We start from the raw sequence: 22,299 nt of genomic DNA, 5'->3' as shown, positions 1-22,299 counted from the left end.
ACATATTACAGAAAAGGCATGCAATAATATTAGCAGCAGTTACTGCCATTTGTCTATACCCATTCGTCCCCGCATATTTTGAAAGATTCCAATCTCATAATATCACTAATAAAATATTCACACTAGGTTTCATTTAAAGTTTAATTTTGAATTTAATTTTTAATTTTATAAAATTGAGATTTTTTTTTGTTTTAATTTGTCATAGTTTTTCTTTCTAATTTATGAAAATAAGAAACATAACATCCACTATTGTTTTTGCTAATTTATTTTATATTAATTACTGGATAACTGGTTTTATTAATTTTGTACATATAAATTGTTAAATTGTTTATTTTCAAATAAATAATTTAATGATAAGATTTAATAGTGTTACACAATTAGATAAAATTTCTAATTTTTGTAAAATATAAAATCACAAATTAAAGTAAGATGAAATTCACAATTACACCTTGATACTCTTTATAAATCTAAGACATTGATGAACAGTGATATGTAAATCACACTAGTTGATCCTATACTTTTCATAGTTGTTGCATTATTGCAGAAGTGAAAGCAGCAGCAACATGGATGAGAGGCTTCTTGGGTCAGAAGAACCAAAGGAAAACAGTAATAATCTGAGGAGGAGAGTTTTAGAGGAATCAGGAAAACTATGGAAGGTTGGGTTTCCTTCAATGTTAGCGAGGGTTACAGCTTTTGGCATGTTTGTAGTGACCCAAGCTTTCATTGGACACATTGGTGAACGACAGCTTGCAGCATATGCTCTTATACAAGTCATCACAGTTAGATTTGCAAATGGAATATTGGTATATCATGTGATTAATCATTCAGAAATTGCCTTACTTTAGAGCCCCTGATTGATTATTTGCTTCATCAATATTTTGCAGTTGGGGATGTCCAGTGCAACCGAGACACTATGTGGGCAAGCATTTGGAGCAAAACATTACCACATGTTGGGTATTTACTTGCAAAGATCATGGATCATTAATTTTGTCACATCAGCTGTGTTGCTACCAGTATTCATCTTTGCATCACCAATCTTCAAATTACTTGGAGAAGATGAGGAAATAGCCACTGCTGCTGGATATATATCTCTTTGGTTCATCCCCATTCTCTACTTTTTTGTTTTCAACTTCACCACCCAAAAATACTTGCAATGCCAGCTTAAAAATATGATTGTTGGGTGGATTTCTGCTGCCTCTTTCATTCTTCATGTGTTGTTGTCATGGATCCTTGTGAGCAAATTGAATTGGGGGATCCCTGGTGCTATGAGTTCAATGATAATATCAAGTTGGTTGGTGGTCATTGGGGAGCTTATTTATGTATTTGTTGGATGGTGTCCCGAAACATGGAAAGGCTTCACTTTTGCTTGTTTTCTTGATCTATTTCCAGTACTTAAGCTCTCAATATCTTCAGGAGTGATGATTTGGTAAAATTCCATTTCCCTTTACTTAGATTTAACATCTAAAATTTTTGTCAATATTTATTCGATTTCTTTGCTTATGTTGTTGGCTTGTCAGCTTAGAGTTATGGTACTATGCTATCCTAGTCCTGTTGGGAGGGTATATGAAAAATGCCGCAGTTGCCATCGATGCCCTCTCCATTTGGTAAGATGGTCAATTTCCATGTATATATACGCATACCATATATGTTGTCTTTTTCTGACTCGAATTTAACCAAAGAATATATCACATTGCAGCCTGAATATCATAGCTTGGCAACTCATGGTGTTCCTCGGCTTCCTCACAGCAGCTAGGTTGGTGATTTGCCTATAAGTGCTACGTTATCCGAATTTTTCAACTTTTTTTCTGAACTATTAATGTTCATTACATATTTGAATAAATTTGAGCATACCAACTTATTGACTGCAACACTATATGTAAACCGAGATACATGACGGTTTTCTGTCCTACAGTGTGCGAGTTTCAAATGAACTAGGGAGAGGAAACGCCAAAGCAGCAAAATTTTCGATGAAAGTTCTATTATGTACATCACTGAGTATAGGAGTGTTATTCTGGGCACTGTGCTTAATATTTGGTCATCGAATAGGTTACTTGTTTACAAGTGATGAGGAAGTAGCAAACTCCGTGGCAGACCTCTCTTTGTTGCTTTCTTTCTCAGTTTTGCTCAACAGTGTTCAGCCAATCCTCTCAGGCAAGTATATATATATATATATATTGCCTGAATATGTATGGGAAGGGAAAAGAATGACATGGTTAAAATCTGCAATGCAGGGATAGCAATTGGTGCTGGTAGACAAAAAATGGTTGCATATGTTAACATCTGTTCCTATTATGTGGTTGGTGTGCCTTTAGGAATTCTTCTTGGATATGTAGCCAAAATGGAAGTCAAGGTTAGACCTTAAGAAACAGATTTTTTTTATAATGAACTTTATATTTTATTTATTTATAGGCCATCTGGAGAATTAAGCTAGAACAAATGAATAAATAAGTTATTTGATTTCGACAGGGAATATGGATTGGGATGATAACTGGGGTTGCAACGCAAACATTTGTTCTAGCCTACATTACCTCAAGGACTGATTGGGAAGAAGAGGTAATTAAAATGATGATAATTTTTCTTTTTTAAAATACAATAATTTTTTTTGAAAATAATGGAGGAATACATTTTTTACTTTCCAGGTTAATAAAGCATCAGAGAGGCTAAACAAGTGGCTATTGGAGCCTTCAGAGACATCTTATGGGAAGCTTAGTGGTGAAACAGTGAATGAATGACTCAACAAATTTCACTATATAAGCTTATAGTGGTCTGAAACGTATGCATATTTTTACACGTAATCAAATTTTTGTTTTTTTATTAAGTTAAATTCATGGAAGAAAAGTCAGAAATTTTAGTAAGTATCCTATCTTCTGGTGGAAGAGTAGGAACATAACTTTGGTTTTGGAGTTAAAATACTCCACTCGTGATAGTGTTAAATATTTTTATTTGTCAAAAATCTGTGTATGATCTACATAAGATGATTAGAGTAAATAAAATTATTTTACGGTTGTATAAGAATAAAAATATTAAGGATTGGTTCTTAGGTTATTATTTCTAAATCGCACGAATCAAAAAGTATGTATGAGTGAGATAGATAATGTACAGAATTACAAAGCGCTGGTTCCAATTGCTTGGATTGGTGTAAGATGATTGAGATGTATAAAATGATCACTTATTATTCATACCAAACAAGTCTAGATAAGGGAAGATGCATAGCTCTCTTTTTAGGGACTATCTTGATTTTCTTTATTCTAATAATAAAGAATGTGTCTCAATTTTAGGAGGTGTGTAAAGCTTTTTATTATTTCAAGAAAGAAGCTAGGTCGTCCATCGCTACTATTATATGGATTTCAGGAAAAATTAAGAGGGTTAAACAAGCTATTGCTTTTTTAATTCTAACGCTCAAGAACAGATAATTTGAGGCTAAATCTCAAAACAATAATTTTTAAAGTACCCTTACAATATGTTTTCACGTAATCTCAACCAAAAGAAACTCTTAATCATCTTACTTTTATTATGAACTAGAAACGACACCAAAGTACTTATGGAAAGTAATTGTTTGATGACTATTAAAATGATAAATGAGAGCGATGCGAATTTCACTATTCTTATTAGAATGATTAACGAAGCAACAAGATATATCCAAATGGTAAAGTTACAATATGTTCCAAGAGAAGGGAATATGGTGGTGAATTGGCTTGCTAAAACTTGTACCAGTGAGAATGTTGAACTTAGAATTATTGATTTCCCTAATTTTCATGTTAGGAAACTACTATTAGAAGATAAAATAGATACCTTTCATGCAAGAGTCGGTTGATTAAGGCAGTTTGATTGCCTTCTTTTCCTTATCCAAAAAAAAAAAAATCACCCAATTAAGCCCCTCCATTAATAAAAAAGTTAATTAAGTCTCTCCATTAACAGTTTTCGTCATTAACCAGGTTGATCGTTAAAATAAATTGACAAACCAATGAGATGGTGACACGTGGAAGCTTCTGGTTTATTTTAATATTTTTCCTATAAAAATATTTAAAAATTATTAAATATTAAAAATATTAAAATTTATAATAACTTATAAAAATTATAAAAAAATAAAAGCTTATAAATATTATAATAAATTATAAAAAATCTAAAAAATTGATATCAACCACTAGTCCAGTTTTAAAAGCCTTGGTCAGGATATTTCATACTTGTCATACGTTAATAGTTGGATAATGAAATTTTGCTTTGATAGTATCTTACTATATCAAAATAATTTATATCATGCAATACTTAGCAAACAATTTTAAACTTTTTCAAGTTCTGCATTACTATACTAAAAATTTGGAGATAAACTTTTAAAAATAAAAATAAAGTTTTATCAATGGACCCACAATTATCATTTTATTTGTAGAATATCAAGAACATTTTATTCCACATGAAAATGACTCTAGCATTCTGATAACTATTCTCATTATCCAATGATTGATGTGATGACATGTGTTCATTAATTAGAGGGGTTTAAATGGCTTTTTCAGAATTTTTAATATTTTTTATAATTTATTAGAATTTATTATATTTTTATAAGTTTTTCTATGAATTTTTATAACTTTTTTATAAAAATTTAAATATAATTTGTTAATTTTATATATTTTAATAATTTATTAAAATTTATTAGATATTTATAATATTTATAGGTTTCTATTATATTTTATAATTTTTATACATTTATATCACTTTTGAGATTTTTAAATATTTATAATTTTTAATATTTTATAAGTTTTAAAGAATTTTTGTAGGTTTCGATAAAATTTTAAATATTTTAAGCATGTTTTATTAATTTTATAAAAATTAGAATTTATTAGAATTTTATAATATTTATAATATTTTTTATTTTTTATAATTTTATAATTTTATATAAATTTTAATTTTTTAAATTTAAATTTTAATAATTTTATAATTTTATAATTGTTTCTAATTTTTTATTATTTTTAATATTTTTATTGAAAAATATTATATTAAATCGAAAACTGGCACGTGTCACCACATGATTGGTCCATCAAATTATTTTAACGATCAATGTGGTCAATGACTGAAACTGTTAGCAAACGGACTTGATTATTTTAGTTAATGACATGGGCTCAATTGGGTGCAAAATTAATATAGGTGCTCAATTAATTTTTTCGTATTTTCTTAAGGGCTTTTTTTCCATATAAGCCTTTTATTATTAAAGGAGGTGGGGATCACACTAACGAACTTATTGCTGATAGAATAACTAAGAAAAGACAACTAATAGCTAATGTCATGGGGCTAGACCTTTCATCTCGTAATCCATGCGACCTTAGGCGATTTCTTCGCTTCAAATACACTTAAGTCAGCTTAACTCTCGCAAAGTGAGAATTCTCCCAGAATTTCTCTAAGGCACCAAAAATATAGTGGAAGCAACTCATGTTAGGAAATGTCTCATATTGTAGTAAACATGTAACTATTTTTTATTTATTTGAACGATGAATAAATAAATAAAATTATGTCTTTTATATTTCTGTCTTTTATATTTTGCATGCATAGCAAAATTGTAATAAGAAAATATTAGTTCATTGATTGTCTAAGTTCAAACTGAAGATAAGTGACATTGTAAGAACGTTTACATTGCGAGAAAGACAACTTACTTCAGTAGATAATCTAAATAAGTCTATAATCTTGTAAAAGAATCGAAGTGAGTATTTGATTCAAATACTGAGAAAGATTATTACGTCATCTACAATTCCAATTGGGGAGATGGCTAATTTTGGCTATCGGAGCAGTTGGCTCCACGGGTAGAGACATAGATGTATTCATTAGCAGAATGATACATTGGACTGGACCCAAGATGTATTAATTCTGAACCCGTTTGTGAATTAATTCACTTGTCACGTGCATTGTGTAATTAGCTTAAATCCTGAGTTGGTCACTGACCATGCGTATGCAACTCATGTGCTTTGATATAAGTGGAGGCTTATGCTCTAAAGATGATCAAGCTCATAGCCGGTATGTTGGGTACATGACTTGTGTATGGCATGGTTATACTAGCAACAGTGGAATTCATAGCTCAATTAAAGAGTTAATGATATCCTTACATTGGCATTGTGTGGATTGATAAATATGGAATGTGGCCACGGGTTGTCTATTCTCGAACGAGTAATTTATCATTGTCATTTGTTGATAGTGATCATATTAATCACTAAGAAGACAAAATGGTGACAATGAGATAAAATAGGATTGTATTGAGTGAACGGATTTAATTCAAAGGAATTAAGGATATCATATGAAGATAACACACATATGACGAGGTCATTAGATAAAACAGTTCATCCAACTATTTTTGTAAAGAGTATAAAATAAGGAGTTTTCAATCATGATTTTTCTTGTGGACTGACTCTGTGACTAAGTATTTGCAAATTATCGGAACGATGCTTCTAGACTTAATTGCAATTACTAGAGCCTAATTGTATATGTCCAACAAAAGCTCGATCGAACTGCATTTGAATCAAAAAAAAGTTCTACAACTTTGGAAATAATTTAATTTATTTGATTTATTCAATGTGGAATTAAATTAGGTGGTCATGAGAATTGTTTAACTAGAGAATTTGATTAAAGAATTTTCTTGAAAATTTAATTTTAAAAATCTAAGTGATTTTTGGGAAAATTAATTTTGATCAAGTAAAATTAAATTAATCAAATTAATTAAAATTAATATGGTATTTTTAGAATTTAATTTTCAAGTCAGACAATTGGTCCAATGGGTAATTGAACTTAAAAATTGGACCTGAAATCTTAAATTGTGTTTGGGAGCCTAAAACTGAAAAACTGGTCAAACCGGGATGACGGTCAAATCGGTGGCTAGATCGAACCGGTTGCGTTGTTATTGACCTAGATCGAATCAGCTTAGGGTTTCGTAAAGGTGTCGCACTTGCATCACCAGACACGATGGTGTCAGCGATGATAATGTCTTTGGTGGTTGAGCAATGGAAGAGTTACACTTCTACTGGGACTCTACCAGAGAATTTGATTTCAGGTTAGCTATATTTTAATAGTTTAATATTAAATTTAATTTAATACTTATCTTAATAGTATTTTATTAATTTAATATTAAAATGATTATCTTAATATTAAATTTAATTTAATATTTATCTTGTGGATAAATATTCTATTATTTTATAAGATTTAATATTAAATTTAATATTAAAGTAATTAAGTTTAATCATAATTGAACTCTCTCTATATAAAGAGAGCCTTGGGTCATTATTTTACATATACTTGAATTCAAGAGAAAGTTGTAGAGAGAAAATTCTCTGAAAATTTCTATAGATATTTTTCTGTTTTATAACTTGACCTAAAAGTTTAGAGAAATTGCGAAATTACCTCACTAGTAATTTTTTTGAAAATTTTTCTGATTTGAAGCGAGCCCACACTCGGTCGACATGAGCTTGAGGATAACGAAGAAGATTACTCGATTGAAGCGCCCATCCTAGACGAATCGGGTATAATTTTGATTAAGTGTTGATTACTTTAGTTATTATAACCAAGATCTTATTTTGGAAAAAAATTTAAAACTCTGATTTTTCTCTAAATTTATTTTCCACTGCGTTTTTCAAACTCGTTTTTCTAATAATTGGTATCAGACTAGATTGCATTCTATCTATAAGTATAAACAGATAATTAAAATGTATTTCTCTTCTTCTTGAATGATTTGATTATATAGAAAGTGATCTTTTTTAGATATTATGCATGTCTTGAGTTATATATGGGAATGGATACGATATTATATATTTATTATATAATTGTTTTTTATTGACGAAGTTGTGGTTCTTAGGAAATAGACCGTGACTATCATCTCCACGTAGGGTTTTTTTTTTAAAGTTTCATAGAATTCTTGTGAGTCGAAAACGGATATAGGACTTAAATGTAATTTTTTTCAAAAGGACTTCATGACGAGGAAAAGATGCGATGGCGGTTGAAGACCCAAGGAATGCCTTGCGTAAAAAAATTATGTAATTTTATTTTCATTTTTTTCTAGAAATAAAACCAAACCTTGGTTGGCAATTTTATTTTGATTATCTATCTCCTTATATATCTGTTTTATAATTGTTTATAATATTTCTATTATGTAATGTTATAATTATGATATATATATATATATATATATATATATGAGATGATCCACAATTGATCGTTTAAAAAATAAGAAGTGTGGTAATGAGAAAATACATGTGTTTTATTGTTCCATTCACTTCTTTAGGTTATTCGATAACTGTGAGAAGTGTGGTAATGAGAAAGTGTAAGTCTAGGATTGGCTTTAGCTAGGAAAGACTTGATTTTTAAGTGGTCAAATTTGACTTACCTCCCTTTCCTGAGACCCTACTTGGTGCACGGTTCATATTCACTTCTTTGGTTTTTCCCTTAAAAGAAAAATTGTGGAGAATCAAAATTATTTGTTTTTATGATTGACTGGTTCTTGTGAATGAATGTGAATATTATAAAATTTTCATAGCATGTCATACATATATTAGAAGGATATCAATTAGATTAGGTAAGAATGCCACTAGGACTAATGAATGATCACTCTTGAAATTTAGGATAAAAATCTTGCATATTTTTAAAATATTGAGTAGGAGAAGGTTCTTGAACAAGACCTACGGTCTCCATTGATGGTCCCTAAGTGATAGCTTAATAAAGTTTCGAGCCAGTTCTTACCCTGGCCCCACCCCAAGGTAAACTTTGTTATGTGGGTTCACTAGATGATATTTCTTTTTCAGGACAACTAGTCACGTATGAATTTCAGAGAGAATGTCTCAAGATGACTCACAAATGAGAGGATGTTCATGATGGGTGTTGAGTCAATGGTTACACACTCAAGATCATTTTTTATTAAATAGTTTCTCAAGAAACGATATTTAAGCTAGAGATGATTGCCAAACATTAAACGATCGTTAATTCGCATGGAGTCTTGAGAATTAAGATTCATGAACTGATTGGATGTAATCCATGTTCTTGCTAATTAATCATAGGACCCCAAGGTGACATGGTTGATGGGTGTGAGAATGATCATAGCAACGAAAAAATATTTTTTCAAGGTTTTAATACAAGACGCATGCATCATACTGCATTCTTGATATGTTGCTGAAATGAAAAATATTTGCTTAATACAAATATAGTAATTAGTGAATCTTTATTTATTTTTTTAGTTCAAATATGTCTCCTACTCTTCTTATTAGCATTCTTACTATGAATAAATTAAATGAGGATAAATTTCAAGAATGGAAACAGAACTTGCTGATAGTTCTCAGCTGTGAGAAACACAAATTCATTCTTGACGAAACGTGCCCTCTTGAAGCTTAGCCCAAAGCGAGAAATCGCTGGAGAGATTCTAACTCGATTGTTCGATGTTATATGTTAGCGAGCATGAGTAGTGTGTTGCAAAAGCAACACGAGAATTTTCATACTACTAAAAAGATCATGACAAATTTAGAGGATTTACTCAGAGGCCAAGCCGCATTGGCTCGACAATTCGCTATTACAAATTTGATGAATTTTCAACAGAAAACTGACACTTCGGTCAAATAACATATGCTTAAGCTTATGGGATTTTTGCGAAAGCGGAGGGCAATAGGGCTGAACTAGACGTGAACACTCAAATTGAAATAGTGTTCAAATCCTTAACCAAGGAGTTTGCTGGTTTTAGGGCCGCTTACAACTTGGGGAACAAGGCACTTACCTTGACTTAGCTCATGAAAGAATTACAATCCTATAAGTTGGTGTTGAATAGTGGTAAGTGTAACGCCCTAGTTTCATAAGCATGGTATGTTATCTAGTGTTAAATAATTTAAGTTAGATTAGTGATAGGTATTGTGATTTTATGTGAAAGGTTTGGTGTTCGAATCTCGTATTGCACAATTTGAATTATTTTGTTTTGGCTATTGTTGGAATTGAGTATTATTGGAAGTCTATTAAAAATCTGGTGGTTAAATCCTATTTCTTTTAATTGATTTAAATCTTATCAAAATTTCTTTTATTTCTCAACTTGGTAACCACCCACTTCTTCTTTTCTTGCTCTTACGTCTGCTTTTGATATTTTCATCATATTTCTTTACTCTATTTTTTAGTTCTTTTTCTTTTTTTCTTTTTCTTCTTGAATATTTGGGTTCTATTTCAATTCTTTCTTCATTTTTTCTCTAGGTGCGTTGCCTTTATGTTTTAGTAGGGGGTTTAGTGTTGGATTTGTTGCAATTTTGGTTCATCAAAAGTGTAAGTTCAACTATTGTTTTTTTTATTGATCTAGGGTGTTTGTCTTTCAATGGGGTTTGAGTTTAAGTTTTACTATTTGCATTATTTAATATCATGTTAAGTATTTTCCATGGTTTTTGGATAGGCGAAGGTTTGGGGAATCAAGTTTCTCCAGTGGAATAAGACTCATCTAGGACGCTATTTTCGAGTGGTAAGAGTTCGATTATGATTTTTGGGACTAAAATTTTGGCAAATCATATGTTAATTTGGATGGATTTTGATGGTTAAGTGATGTGATGTGTTAAACGAATGTAGGGTTCATAAGTTCCGGACGCGTGGGAGATTGATTTGGATATTAGGTGTGTGTGAAAAGAAATCCAAAAATCGCTTTGAAACCTGATAAAATTGCAAAACAAAAGCTGTTACGAAACTACCTAATTTCCACACGACCGTGTAGGTGGCCCATGTGGACCACACAGGCTAGGTAAGGACATTGGGCATATTAGCGGGCTTATTACATCTTAGTGTCCGCCCGCCCCAACGTTTATACAAAGTATTACGTATGGGAAATATTGAAACCATCTTTTCCAGTAGTATAGCTACTGTCTTTTTTGTAACTTTTGTTGTTGTCGGAACTATGTAGTACGGTTTAATAACTACCCCAATCGAATTATTTGGTCCTACTCGTTATCAATGGGATCAAGGATACTTCCAGCAAGAAATATATCGAAGGGTTAGTGTTGGGTTAGCCGAAAATCAAAGTTTATCAGAAGCTTGGTCTAAAATTCCTGAAAAATTAGCTTTTTATGATTACATTGGAAATAATCCAGCAAAAGGAGGATTATTCAGAGTGGGTTCAATAGACCACGGGGATGGAATAGCATTGGGTGGTTACAGCACACTATCTTTAGAGATAAAGATGGGCGCAAACTTTTTGTATGTCATATGCCTACTTTTTTTGTAACATTTCCGATTGTTTTGGTAGACGGAGATGGAATTGTTAGAGCAGATGTCCCTTTTAGAAGGGCAGAATCAAAGTATAGTATCGAACAAGTAGGTGTAACGATTGAGTTCTATGGCGGTGAACTCAATGGAGTGAGTTATAGTGATCCTGCTACTGTGAAAAAATATGCTAGACGTGCTCAATTGGGTGAAATTTTTGAATTAGATCGTGCTACTTTGAAATTCGATGGTGTTTTTTGTAGCAGTCTGAGGGGTTGGTTTACCTTTAGACATGCTTTGTTTGCCTTACTTTTCTTCTTCAGACACATTTGGCATGGTGCTAGAACCCTGTTCAGAGATGTTTTTGCCGGTATTGATCCAGATTTGGATGCTCAAGTGGAATTTGGAGCATTCCAAAAACTTGGAGATCCAACTACAAGAAGACAAGTAGTCTGATGCAAGATTTCTTTGGTATTTTTCGCTTCTACTTCTATTTGTGATTTGCCATAGGCTGCTGGAAAAATCTTGATTTAAATAGTTGCCTTTTCTTTGATTCTTGTTATTTCTTTATTTTATTCAGGAGATTATTCCAAATAAACAGGTACGGAAGCTATAATTGTAAACCACGGTCGAATTTATGGAAGCATTGGTTTATACATTCCTCTTAGTATCTACTCTAGGGATAATATTTTTCGCTATCTTTTTTCGAGACCCGCCTAAAATTCTAACTAAAAAAATGAAATGATTTTTCATTATCTCAATTGAAGTAATGAGCCTCCCAATATTAGGAGGCTCATTAATTCAATTAGTCCCCGTGTTCCTCGAATGGATCTCTTAATTGTTGAAAGGGTTGCCCAAAAGCAGTATATAAGGCGTACCTAGTAAAACTTACGAGTAAACCAAATATAGAGATGGTGATTAAGGTTGTTGTTTCCATTATTATATAATTTCAAGATCACAATGGGTCTATGATAATATTGTTTATTTACAGCGGAATGATATACAAAGTCAACAGATTTCATTGATTACAAAATAAGATTTATGGCTACACAAACCGTTGAGGGTAATTCTAGATCTGGTCCAAAACGAACTGTTGTAGGGGATTTTTTGAAACCATTGAATTTGGAATAAGGTAAGGTAGCCCCTGGATGGGGAACGACTCCTTTGATGGGTGTCGCAATGGCTTTATTTGCGATATTTTTATCTATTATTTTGGAGATTTATAATTTTTCCGTTTTACTGGATGGAATTTCAATGAATTAGATTCACAAGAATCACGAAGCTTTGCTTTTCAATACAAAAGTGAAACTTTTAGTTCTCTTATTTTTTTAGCCCCATTCTATTTCGATAGTTCGACCGTGAAATTTATTTGTTTCTGTATTTCCGGAATATGAGTGTGTGACTTGTTATAATTGATCTTATTAATAGTACAGAAAATGGGTCTGTCATCTTGATCGAGATAGTTTTATCCCGTCGGATAATCATTCTAGTATCTGGAGCATGGAATATATGAAATGGATCACAAAGTATTTGAACTATGATTCATACTTAATATTCAAACCTCGCAACCAGACTCAAAAAAAAGTTCAAAGAAAGTGTTATATTATTTATAAATCGAAAGATTTTTTATTCTTTCAAACTCTCATTTAGTTTATGCTTATTTTGATCAAAGGACAAACCTTTCTTTTCTTTTTATTTTTGTTATTATATCTATTCTATTGATTGAATAAGTGATGATCCAATGGTTCTTAGTCAAAGAATCTTTGGACTTAGTTTGAAGGTTTTATTGAATCATTGCGGTTCTGGTATGAATCTAAAGTTTCAATTGATTCATAGGGTCTTAACAAGAGAATTCTTATCAAAAAGAAAGAAAACAAGAATAAAGCCACATTTCACACAAAGAACAAATCAAAGCAAAGAAAAAGAAATAAGTAGGTAAATAAAAGATTCAAGAGGCTTGTAACGATCAACATAAAGACGACTGCGCCGACTTGATTTTTTGGCATTATAATTACAACTACAAAAAAAAGCTTTTGGATTTTCACTCTTTTGTGTCTTCAGATAAAATTGAATGAAAAGATTAAGAAGTTTTAAACTTTTTATTCCATATCCATTTCAGCTATTACTTGGGTGTTTTTGTTTGAGCTATACGAGATGAAATTCTCATATACGGTTCTCGAGAGGGGTCCTCTTGGTTTACCTATCTCAATAAATTCTATGATTGGTCAGAAGAGCGCCTCAAAATTTAGGCGATTACAGATGATATAACTAGTAAATATGTTCCTCATCATGTTAACATATTTTATTGTCTAGGAGGAATTACGCTTTGTTTTTTGGTACAACTAGTTACAGGATTTGCTATGACATTTTACTATCGTCTAACCATTACTAAGGCTTTTACTTCTGTTCAATACATAATGACTGGAGCTAACTTTGGTTGGTTAATCCGATCAGTTCATCGATGGTCGGCAAGTATGATGGTCTTAATGATGATCCTGCACATATTTCGTGTCTATCTCATTGGTGGTTTTAAAAAACCTCGAGAATTAACTTGGGTTACAGGCATGGTTCTGGCTGTGTTGACCGCATCTTTTGGCGTAACAGGTTATTCCTTACCTCAGGACCATGTTGGTTATTGGGCAGTCAAAATCGTAATAGGCGTTCTGGACGCTATACTGGTAACAGGGTTATTACGTGGAAGTGCTAGTGTGGGACAATCCACTTTGACCCGTTTTTATAGTTTACACACTTTTGTATTATCCCTTCTTACTGTTGTATTTATGTTAATGCATTTCCTAATGATACGTAAGCAAGGCATTTCTGGTCCTTTATAGAGAATATAGACCATAGCTATATTGTAACCAATAATTTATCTTATTACTTGGGGGAGGAACAATAGTATTTCATTGCTACAAATATGGATTATTGAAAAAAAATAAGACATGTATTTGGATATTTCCTTTCAACTAAAATAATAGTCTATTATTTATTTGATATGACATGAATAGTTGAAGGGAATTCCCCGAAGAGAAAATGGATTATGGGAGTGTATGACTTGAACTATTGATTGGGCCATGAAGAAATATGCATTTATCTGCTACATTGGAATTCACAACCAAATGTGTCTTTGTTTCAACCACCGTGTAAGACCCATACAAAGGATAGGTGGTTCGCTTGAAGAGAATCTTTTTTTATGATCGGACTGACGATGTTGTATATAAATAGGGCTCGTAAGATCCAATAGAATAAGTGATTTGGCATAATCCAAATTAGATTTTAGTTTTTTACTTTCTTATCTTAATAGTATGAAAATGCATTCATTTCTTACGCATCGACCGATTTAATTATACTATCGGAGTGAAACAAGGGATCTAAAGAAGAGCAAAGGCTAGACTATATTAGTAACAAGTAAATCTTTTGTGTGTAAAAATCTCGATATATTTTTGGGATAAAGGTGAATCTCAAGGCTTAAGACGACCCATAAAGCACTTGATCACGATCAACTTTGTACGCCTACTTGGGTACTGAGCATTTACCTGTAAAAATGAAATTCCTTGGAATGTATAATTGCAACTCCGTAAAATGGAATCGGGTACCTTTTTTCTTAAATATGGAACCATTCATATGTGGGGATAACATATAGATTTATTTTAAACATAAAGAATATAGATTTATTTTATAGGTATCCGTTTGTATCCATTTGATTCAATTGAATTTTGCTTGAGCCAGATGATGAAAAATTATCATGTCCGGTTCCTTTGGGGGATGGATCTAGAAAAATTCACCTATCCTAATAACAAAAAAACTTGACTTGAACGATCCTGTATTAAGAGCTAAATTAGCTAAAGGTATGGGTTATAATTATTTTGGGGAACCCGCATGGCCCAATGATCTTTTATATATTTTTCTAGTAGTAATTCTCGGTACTATTGCTTGTAACATGGGCTTAGCGGATCTAGAACCTTTAATGATTGGTGAACCCGCGGATCCATTTGCAACTCCTTTGGAAATATTACCTGAATGGTATTTCTTTCTTGTATTTCAAATATTCCGTACAGTACCTAAGAAGTTATTGGGTGTTCTTTTAATGGTTTCAGTACCCGCGGGATTATTAATAGTACCATTTTGGAAAATGTTAATAAATTCCAAAATCCATTTCATCGTCGAGAGCGACAACCATTTTTTGATTGGTATGCTGCGGTAGCCCTTTGGTTGGGTATTGGAGCAACAATACCGATTGATAAATCCTAACTTTAGGTCTTTTTAAATTGAATCAATTAAAAAATATCATGATGTGCTTATCTAGGAGTAGTCACTTCAAAGGCAAAGTGAATTCTCCTAGATACATTTATTCAATTCGTCCGAATCTATGGATTGTCTTTGAAGGTTCAAAATCTATTGGATTAAAAATTTTGATAAATCAATTTTGAAATGCTTTTCTACTTCTTTTCTAGAATGCCCAATATTTGTTTTACATCTTCTATGCGAAAGTGTTCAATTTTCATAAGGTCTTCTCTCTTTTTTTCAAAAGGTCTAATAATGTATGTATATTGGACTTTTGAGACAATTATAGATCCCGGAGGTAATTACGATTAGTCAATAAAATCGATTTCAATGCTATTTCTTTTTTCTTTTTTGTTAGTTTAACTAATCTATCATGAAACGGAAAAAAGGTAAAGTAGCATCGTGTTGATTGTTTTCTAAATGTAAGTTTTCTTCTTCTGCATGTAGAAAAGGAATAAATAAATCAATCAAATTGTGAGAGGCTTCATGAAGTGCTTCTTTCAGAGTTAAACATCCATTTGTCCATATTTCTAGAAAAAGTATCTCATGTTTTTCATTATCATTCCCATAACAATGAATACTATGAGTCGCTTTTCGAACAGGCATGAATACAACATCTATAGGATAACTTCCATCGTGAAAGTTCTTTGGCATTTTTATACCGTATCCTCTATTTCTCTCGATTTATAATCCAATACACAAATCAATTGGTTTGGTTAGGCTGGCTACATGCTGTGTATTATCAACGATTTCCACAGAAGGTGGTAAGATGATGTCTTAAGCAGTTACATATTTGGGACCCTTGGCACAAATAAAGGCGTTACAAGTTCCATACAAATTCCCTCTCAATACAATTTCTTCCAAATTCATTAAAATTTCATGGACTGATTCTTGAATACCTACTATGGTAGAATATTCGTGGGGAATTTTCTCAGATTTTGCACGTGTAATGCATGTTCCTTCTAGTTCTCCGGGTCGAAAGGGCCACACGACCGTGTGAGTCCTTTTGGCAAATTTTAAGACTCGAATAAGGGTCGTTTAGAGGATCTGATATTTGGGTTTAAGGATGTCATAAGAGCTGAAAAATTTGTAATTTTAGCACGTAAACTTGTATGTGTATCATTAAAAACACGATAAACATTATATGCTGAAATTTAACTGTAAGATATGTTACACATAAATAAATTTTGTACGTGAGCATGTCGTCTGTTTATGATTATGTTATGTCTAAAATATATGTATGTTTTGTTTATTCATGGGGTGGGATATGATGCATTAGAGGAAGTGTATATAGCAGTATTTACTGCAAATATGGTGGCTAGACCGCAAAATTATGTGTAAGGTAGCCCAATTGCAAATATAAGAGTGGCATACCGCCACATCATGGTGTGATTAGATGGATGGAGTTGGTGTGTAGCAATAGAGGTAGGATATATTATGTATGATATGTTCGATATGATCTAGCACGAAATGGCACCGTATCCTAAGCTATAATGTGATAAGATATGAATAAACTGAAATTTATGTGATATGTGATACACTGATATATATATCATTGATGTATGATCTTTGGACTTTGGGCCAAAATGCACACTAGGCTATTAGCTCACGTTTTTGTTTGTTTTGTTTCAGGTAATCCCCCGACTTAGCTTTGGACGGCGTCATGGAAGACTCAGATTTCATAGTTTTAATACACTATATTATGGTTTTATTCTATGTGTTTAAACCGGATATTTCAGACTATATTGTGGTTTATTAATTTTTGGACATTTTATGTGTGTTTAGTTCACAAGGTCTAAAATAGATAATTTAAATAAAGCTCAAGTGATAAATAATTCTTCCTAAAACGAAACTGAGTTTTCAAGTAATTGTCATTGTAAACTAAGTTTGAGGTTTTCATTAAAAATAATTTAACTTGATATGTTGACATGTTTGAAATGTTTTTTTTTTAAAAAAGACAATGAAGTTTTAACCTGGTGGAATTGGTTCTTCAAAACACCAATACTTTCTTTTATCTAGTGATGTGAACTCCATAATCCGACCGTAATATCTAGGTTGAGTTTGGGGTGTTACAGTAAGTTGGTTCAGGAGAACCTAAAGCGAACTTAGCTATGGGCCCCTCGTCCTCTAAGGGGAAGCAGAAAGCTAAGAGAAAGAAGAAACCAACTAAGTCTTCGATTCCACCTTGTGTGGATAGGAAGAAGGAAAAGAAGTCAAAATATCCTAAAAAGATCAAATGTTTCTTCTGCAATAGAAAAGGACATTTCTAATCAAACTGCAAGGAGTGTTTGAATTACCTAGCCAAAAAGGGCAAAGGTATGAAACTCTTTATGGTTGAAGCTTGCTTAGTGGAAAAATCAATTGGCAATTAGGTTATTGATTTTGGAGCCACTAAGTATTTATGTGTTTCTTTACAGGGGTTTAGCAAAACGAGAAGTTTGCGTGGCAGGAGTCTCTCGTTGCAAACTGCAGATAGGAGCTATGTTTCAGCCGAAGCAATTAGAGAAGTTATTTTACACTTTCATAACTTTAGGAAGGTTGTTTTAAAGAACTTCTTTTATGTACCTCATTTTAAAAGGAATTTAATTTTTTAGCATGTTTATTTTATGACGGTTATACCATGACATTCAATAAAGGGATTGCTGTTCAAAAAAATCGTTCTTTAATCTGTAATGGATGGATGGAAAACAATCTCTACTTTATCAAACCAAATAACTACTTGATGCTTCAAACTGAAATAGTGAATAAAAAGCTTAAATCTTCTTACTCTAATGAGGGGTACCTATGACACTTAAGACTTAGTCATATTAACCAAAAAAGAATCACTAGACTCATGAAAGATGGTCCTTTAAGTATGCTTATGGAAGTTAGTTTTCCATAATGTGAATTTTTCTTGGAAGGTAAAATGACTAAGAATTCTTTTAATGTGAAAGGTACAAGGGCCAACCAACCTTTAGAACTTGTGCACACTAATATATGTGGTCCCATGAGCATCAGTGCCCAAGGAAGTTACGATTATTACTAACTTTTATCGACGACTATTCTCGATATGGATATGTACATCTAATGCACCACAAAATAAAAACCTTTGATAAATTTTGAGAGTTTCGTGTGGAAGTGGAAAAGCAATTAGGTTTATCTATAAAGAATCTTCTGTTTGACCAAGGTGGGGAATACTTGTCCAGTGAGTTCTTATAATCCTCATAAAGAATGTGGTTTATCCCAATTGATTGTGCCAAGCACTCCACAGCAGAACGGCATAGTTGAGAGAATGAATAGAACATTGCTTGACATGGTTCATTGAATGTTAAACTATTCACGACTTTCTACTTCCTTCTAGGGATATACGATACAAACGACTTGCTATATTCTAAATGATGAGTCAACCAAGCCTACTTATAAGACACTTTATGAATTGTGGCATGGAAAGAAACCTGCTCTAAATCACTTTAGAATATGGGGTTGTCTAGCACACGTTCTGGATAAGAATGCAAAGAAGTTGGATGCACGGAAAAAATTGTGTATGTTTGTAGGATATTCGTAAGGAACAAAAGGAGGATTATTCTGTAATATGAAAGATAATACGACTAAAGTTTCTACTCATGCTACTTTTCTTGAGGAAAGCTACATGGATAACTTTAAGCCTCGAAGTACTTAAGGAAATTTTTGGAGTGGTAGAACAATCACCAAGTTCAATTCTTAAGAAAGTTGTAGAAAGACCTGCAAACAATCAACAGCATAGGGGAATCCATCGTAGCGGGAGAGTTTTTAAGAAACCAGATTTTTTCATCTATGATGGTAGTATTTATAATAGGGAAACCAATCGTGAGAATGATGATCCACTCACCTACGAGGAGGCTATGCAGGACATTGATTCCAAGTTCTGAAAAGAGGTCATGGATGCTGAAATGAATTCTATGAAATCCAATACGATGTGGAAACTTGTAGACTTACCAGTTAGGATAAGTTGTAAGTGGATTTATAAGAAAAAGAGGAATACGGAAGGGAAAATAGAAACATACAAAGCTAGACTTGTAGGGAAAGGCTACACACAGAAAGAATGCATCGATTATGATGAGACCTTCTCTTCGGTAGCTATACTTAAGTCTTGTAAATGGATGTCAAGACAACATTCTTGAATGGTTATCTTGATGAGACCATTTACATAGCTCAACCCACTGGCTTTGTTATCAAAGGAAAGGAGTAGAAAGTTTGCAAACTACTAAAATCCATTTATAGGCTTAAGTAGGCATCCCACTCATGGAATAAAAGATTTTATCAAACGATCAAGACTTTTGGATTTGAGCAAAACGCTGATGAACCTTGTGTTTATAAGCGTATAAAGGACAAAAAGGGGTCTTCCTTATTTTACATGTCAATGATATTCTACTTATCAAAAACTATGTAGGAGAATTGTCATTGGTTAAACTATGGTTAACTCAATAGTTTAGCATGAAGGACTTGGGTGAAGCTAGTTCTATTATTTGAATTTGAATACTTAGGGACTAAACGAATAAAACGATAGCTCTATCTCAAGCTTCCTACATTGATAAGGTACCAAAACATTTTGCAATGACAGATGCGAAGCCAGGCGTTTAGCCATCTGCATCAGGCTTTCATCTTTCTTTAGATGATTGTCCTAAGACAGAGGAAAAAAAGAGCATATGAGTAAAGTTTCATATGCTTCAGCAGTTAGAAGCCTTATGTATGCGATGCTTTACACACGTCCAGATATCTTTTTCACAGTAGGAATGGTTAGTCGATATTAAGCGAATTCAGGTCTCAGGCATTGGCAAGTTGTAAAGCATATATTAAGGTATCTTAAAGAATCAGAGATTATATGCTTGTGTATTCTGGGGAGAACCTTACTCTTATTGGATACATAGACTCAAACTTCCAAACCTGTAAATATTTGAGGAAATCAACGTCGGGAAATCTATTTGTTCTAGACTGTGGAGCCATAGTATGGAGAAGTGTAAAACAAACTAGCACTGCTGACTCTATTATAGAGGCCGAGTATGTAGCTGCTTTTGAGGCAACAAAAGAGGCAATATGGCTTCGAAAGTTCTTAACTGATCTTGAAGTCATTCCTGTTATGGAAAAAGCTATAACACTATATTGTGATAACGGTGCTGCAATAGCTAATGCCAAGGAAATGAGAAGTCACAATAGGACAAAACACATTGATCGAAAGTATCACTTAATATGAGAGGTAGTAGTCTAAAGAATTGTAGATGTGATGAAAGTAGTTTCTAAAGATAACCTTGTGGATCCGTTTACTAAGACACTTGTAACTAGGATTTTTAACAAACATATAAAGGATATAAGAATGCGAAATATGACACATTTACTTCACTAGGGCAAGTGGGAGATTGTTGGAAAAAGTGCTCATATTGTAGTAAACATGTAACTGTTTTCTATTTATTTGAACGATGAATAAATAAATAAAGTTAATTTCACATTTGATTATTATGTCTTTTTTATTTTTGTGTTTTATATTTTGCATGCATAGCGAAATTGTGACAAGCAAATTTTAGTTCATTGATTGTCTAGGTTCAAACTAAAGATAGTTGGCATTGTAAGAGCGTTTACATTGCGAGAAAGACTACTTCAATAGATAATCTAAATAAGTCATAATCCCGTAAAAGAATCAAAGTTAGCATTTGATTCAAATACTGAGAATGATTACTATGTCATCTACAATTCCAATTAGGGAGATGATTAGTCTTGGCTATTGAAGTAGTTGACTTCATGGGTAGAGACATAGATGTATTCATTTGTAGGATGATACATTGGATTGGACCCAAGATAAATTAATTCTAAATCCGTTTGTGAAACAATTCACTTGTAATGTTCATGGTGTGATTTACCTAAATCCTGAGTTAGTCACTGACCATGTATATCCAACTCATGTACTTTGATATAAGTGGAGGCTTATACTCTAAAGATGATCGAGCCCATAGCTGATATGTTGGGTACATTACCTGTGTATGGCATGGTTTTACTAGCAACAGTGGAATTCATAGCTCAATTAAAGAGTTAATGATATCCTCTCATTGGCATTGTGTGGATTAATAAATATGGAACATGGTCATGGGTTGTTTCTTTTCGAACGAGCAATTTATCATCATCATTTGTTGACGGTGGTCATATTAATCATTAAGAAGACACAATGGTGATAATGAGATAAAATAGGATTGTATTGAGTGAATGTATTTAACTCAAAGGAATCAATGATATCATATGAGGGTAATACACACATGATGAGGTCATTGGGCAAAGCAGTTGGATGAATTGTTTTCGTTAAGAGTATTTAATATAGAGTTTTCAATCATAGTACTTCTTGTGGACTGACTCCATGATTAAGTAATTGCGAATTATCGGAACAATGCTTCTGGACATAATTGTCATTATTATAGCCTAATTGTATATGTCCGATTGGTCCCTCTGCTAGCTCAACAAAAGTTTGATCGAACTGCATTTGATTCTAAAAAAAATTCTACGACTTTGGAAATAATTTAATTTAGTCGATTTATTCTATTTGGAATTAAATTAGGTGGTCGTGAGAATTGTTCAACTAGGGAATTTGATTAAATAATTTTCTTCAAAAATTAATTTGGAAAATCTAAGTAATTTTTGGGAAAATTAATTTTGATCAAGTAAAATTAAATTAATCAAATTAATTAAAATTAATATGATATTTTTGAAATTTAATTTTCAAGTCAAACAATTTGCCTAATAGGTAATTGAACTTGAAAATTGGACTTAAGTTATTAAATTGGGCCAGGGAGCCCAAAACCCAAAAACTAGTCGAACTGGGCCGACAGTCGAATCGGT

General features: G+C 32.4%; 1 protein-coding gene and 2 pseudogenes across 1 annotated transcript; all 3 read left to right on the top strand.

The window, feature by feature from the left end:
* Window positions 1-432: 432 nt before the first annotated feature.
* Window positions 433-3,056, top strand: LOC105804376 (protein DETOXIFICATION 24). Its single transcript, XM_012636969.2, has 8 exons — window positions 433-803; window positions 885-1,426; window positions 1,518-1,604; window positions 1,697-1,753; window positions 1,913-2,151; window positions 2,232-2,350; window positions 2,467-2,553; window positions 2,640-3,056. Exons 1-8 carry the CDS (start codon window positions 564-566, stop codon window positions 2,730-2,732), a joined length of 1,464 nt encoding a protein of 487 aa, XP_012492423.1. The 5' UTR covers window positions 433-563; the 3' UTR covers window positions 2,733-3,056.
* Window positions 3,057-9,414: 6,358 nt separating this feature from the next.
* Window positions 9,415-11,685, top strand: LOC128034756 (photosystem II CP47 reaction center protein-like; annotated as a pseudogene).
* A 1,647-nt stretch (window positions 11,686-13,332) lies between these two features.
* On the top strand, window positions 13,333-14,226 carry LOC128034591 (cytochrome b6-like; annotated as a pseudogene).
* Window positions 14,227-22,299: the final 8,073 nt, after the last annotated feature.

This window comes from Gossypium raimondii, chromosome 11 (assembly GCF_025698545.1).
Source record: "Gossypium raimondii isolate GPD5lz chromosome 11, ASM2569854v1, whole genome shotgun sequence".
NCBI lineage: Eukaryota > Viridiplantae > Streptophyta > Magnoliopsida > Malvales > Malvaceae > Gossypium > Gossypium raimondii.
Note: the sequence above shows the minus strand (reverse complement) of the source record. Positions and strands in the feature narration are given on the sequence as shown.

Bases quoted from the DNA above. Each gene is read 5' to 3' on its own strand.
- LOC105804376 (XM_012636969.2), top strand. From the start codon at position 564: ATGGATGAGAGGCTTCTTGGGTCAGAAGAACCAAAGGAAAACAGTAAT. The intron at 804-884 runs GTATATCATGTG...AATATTTTGCAG, and splicing joins GATTTGCAAATGGAATATTG to TTGGGGATGTCCAGTGCAAC. The intron at 1,427-1,517 runs GTAAAATTCCAT...TTGGCTTGTCAG, and splicing joins TCTTCAGGAGTGATGATTTG to CTTAGAGTTATGGTACTATG.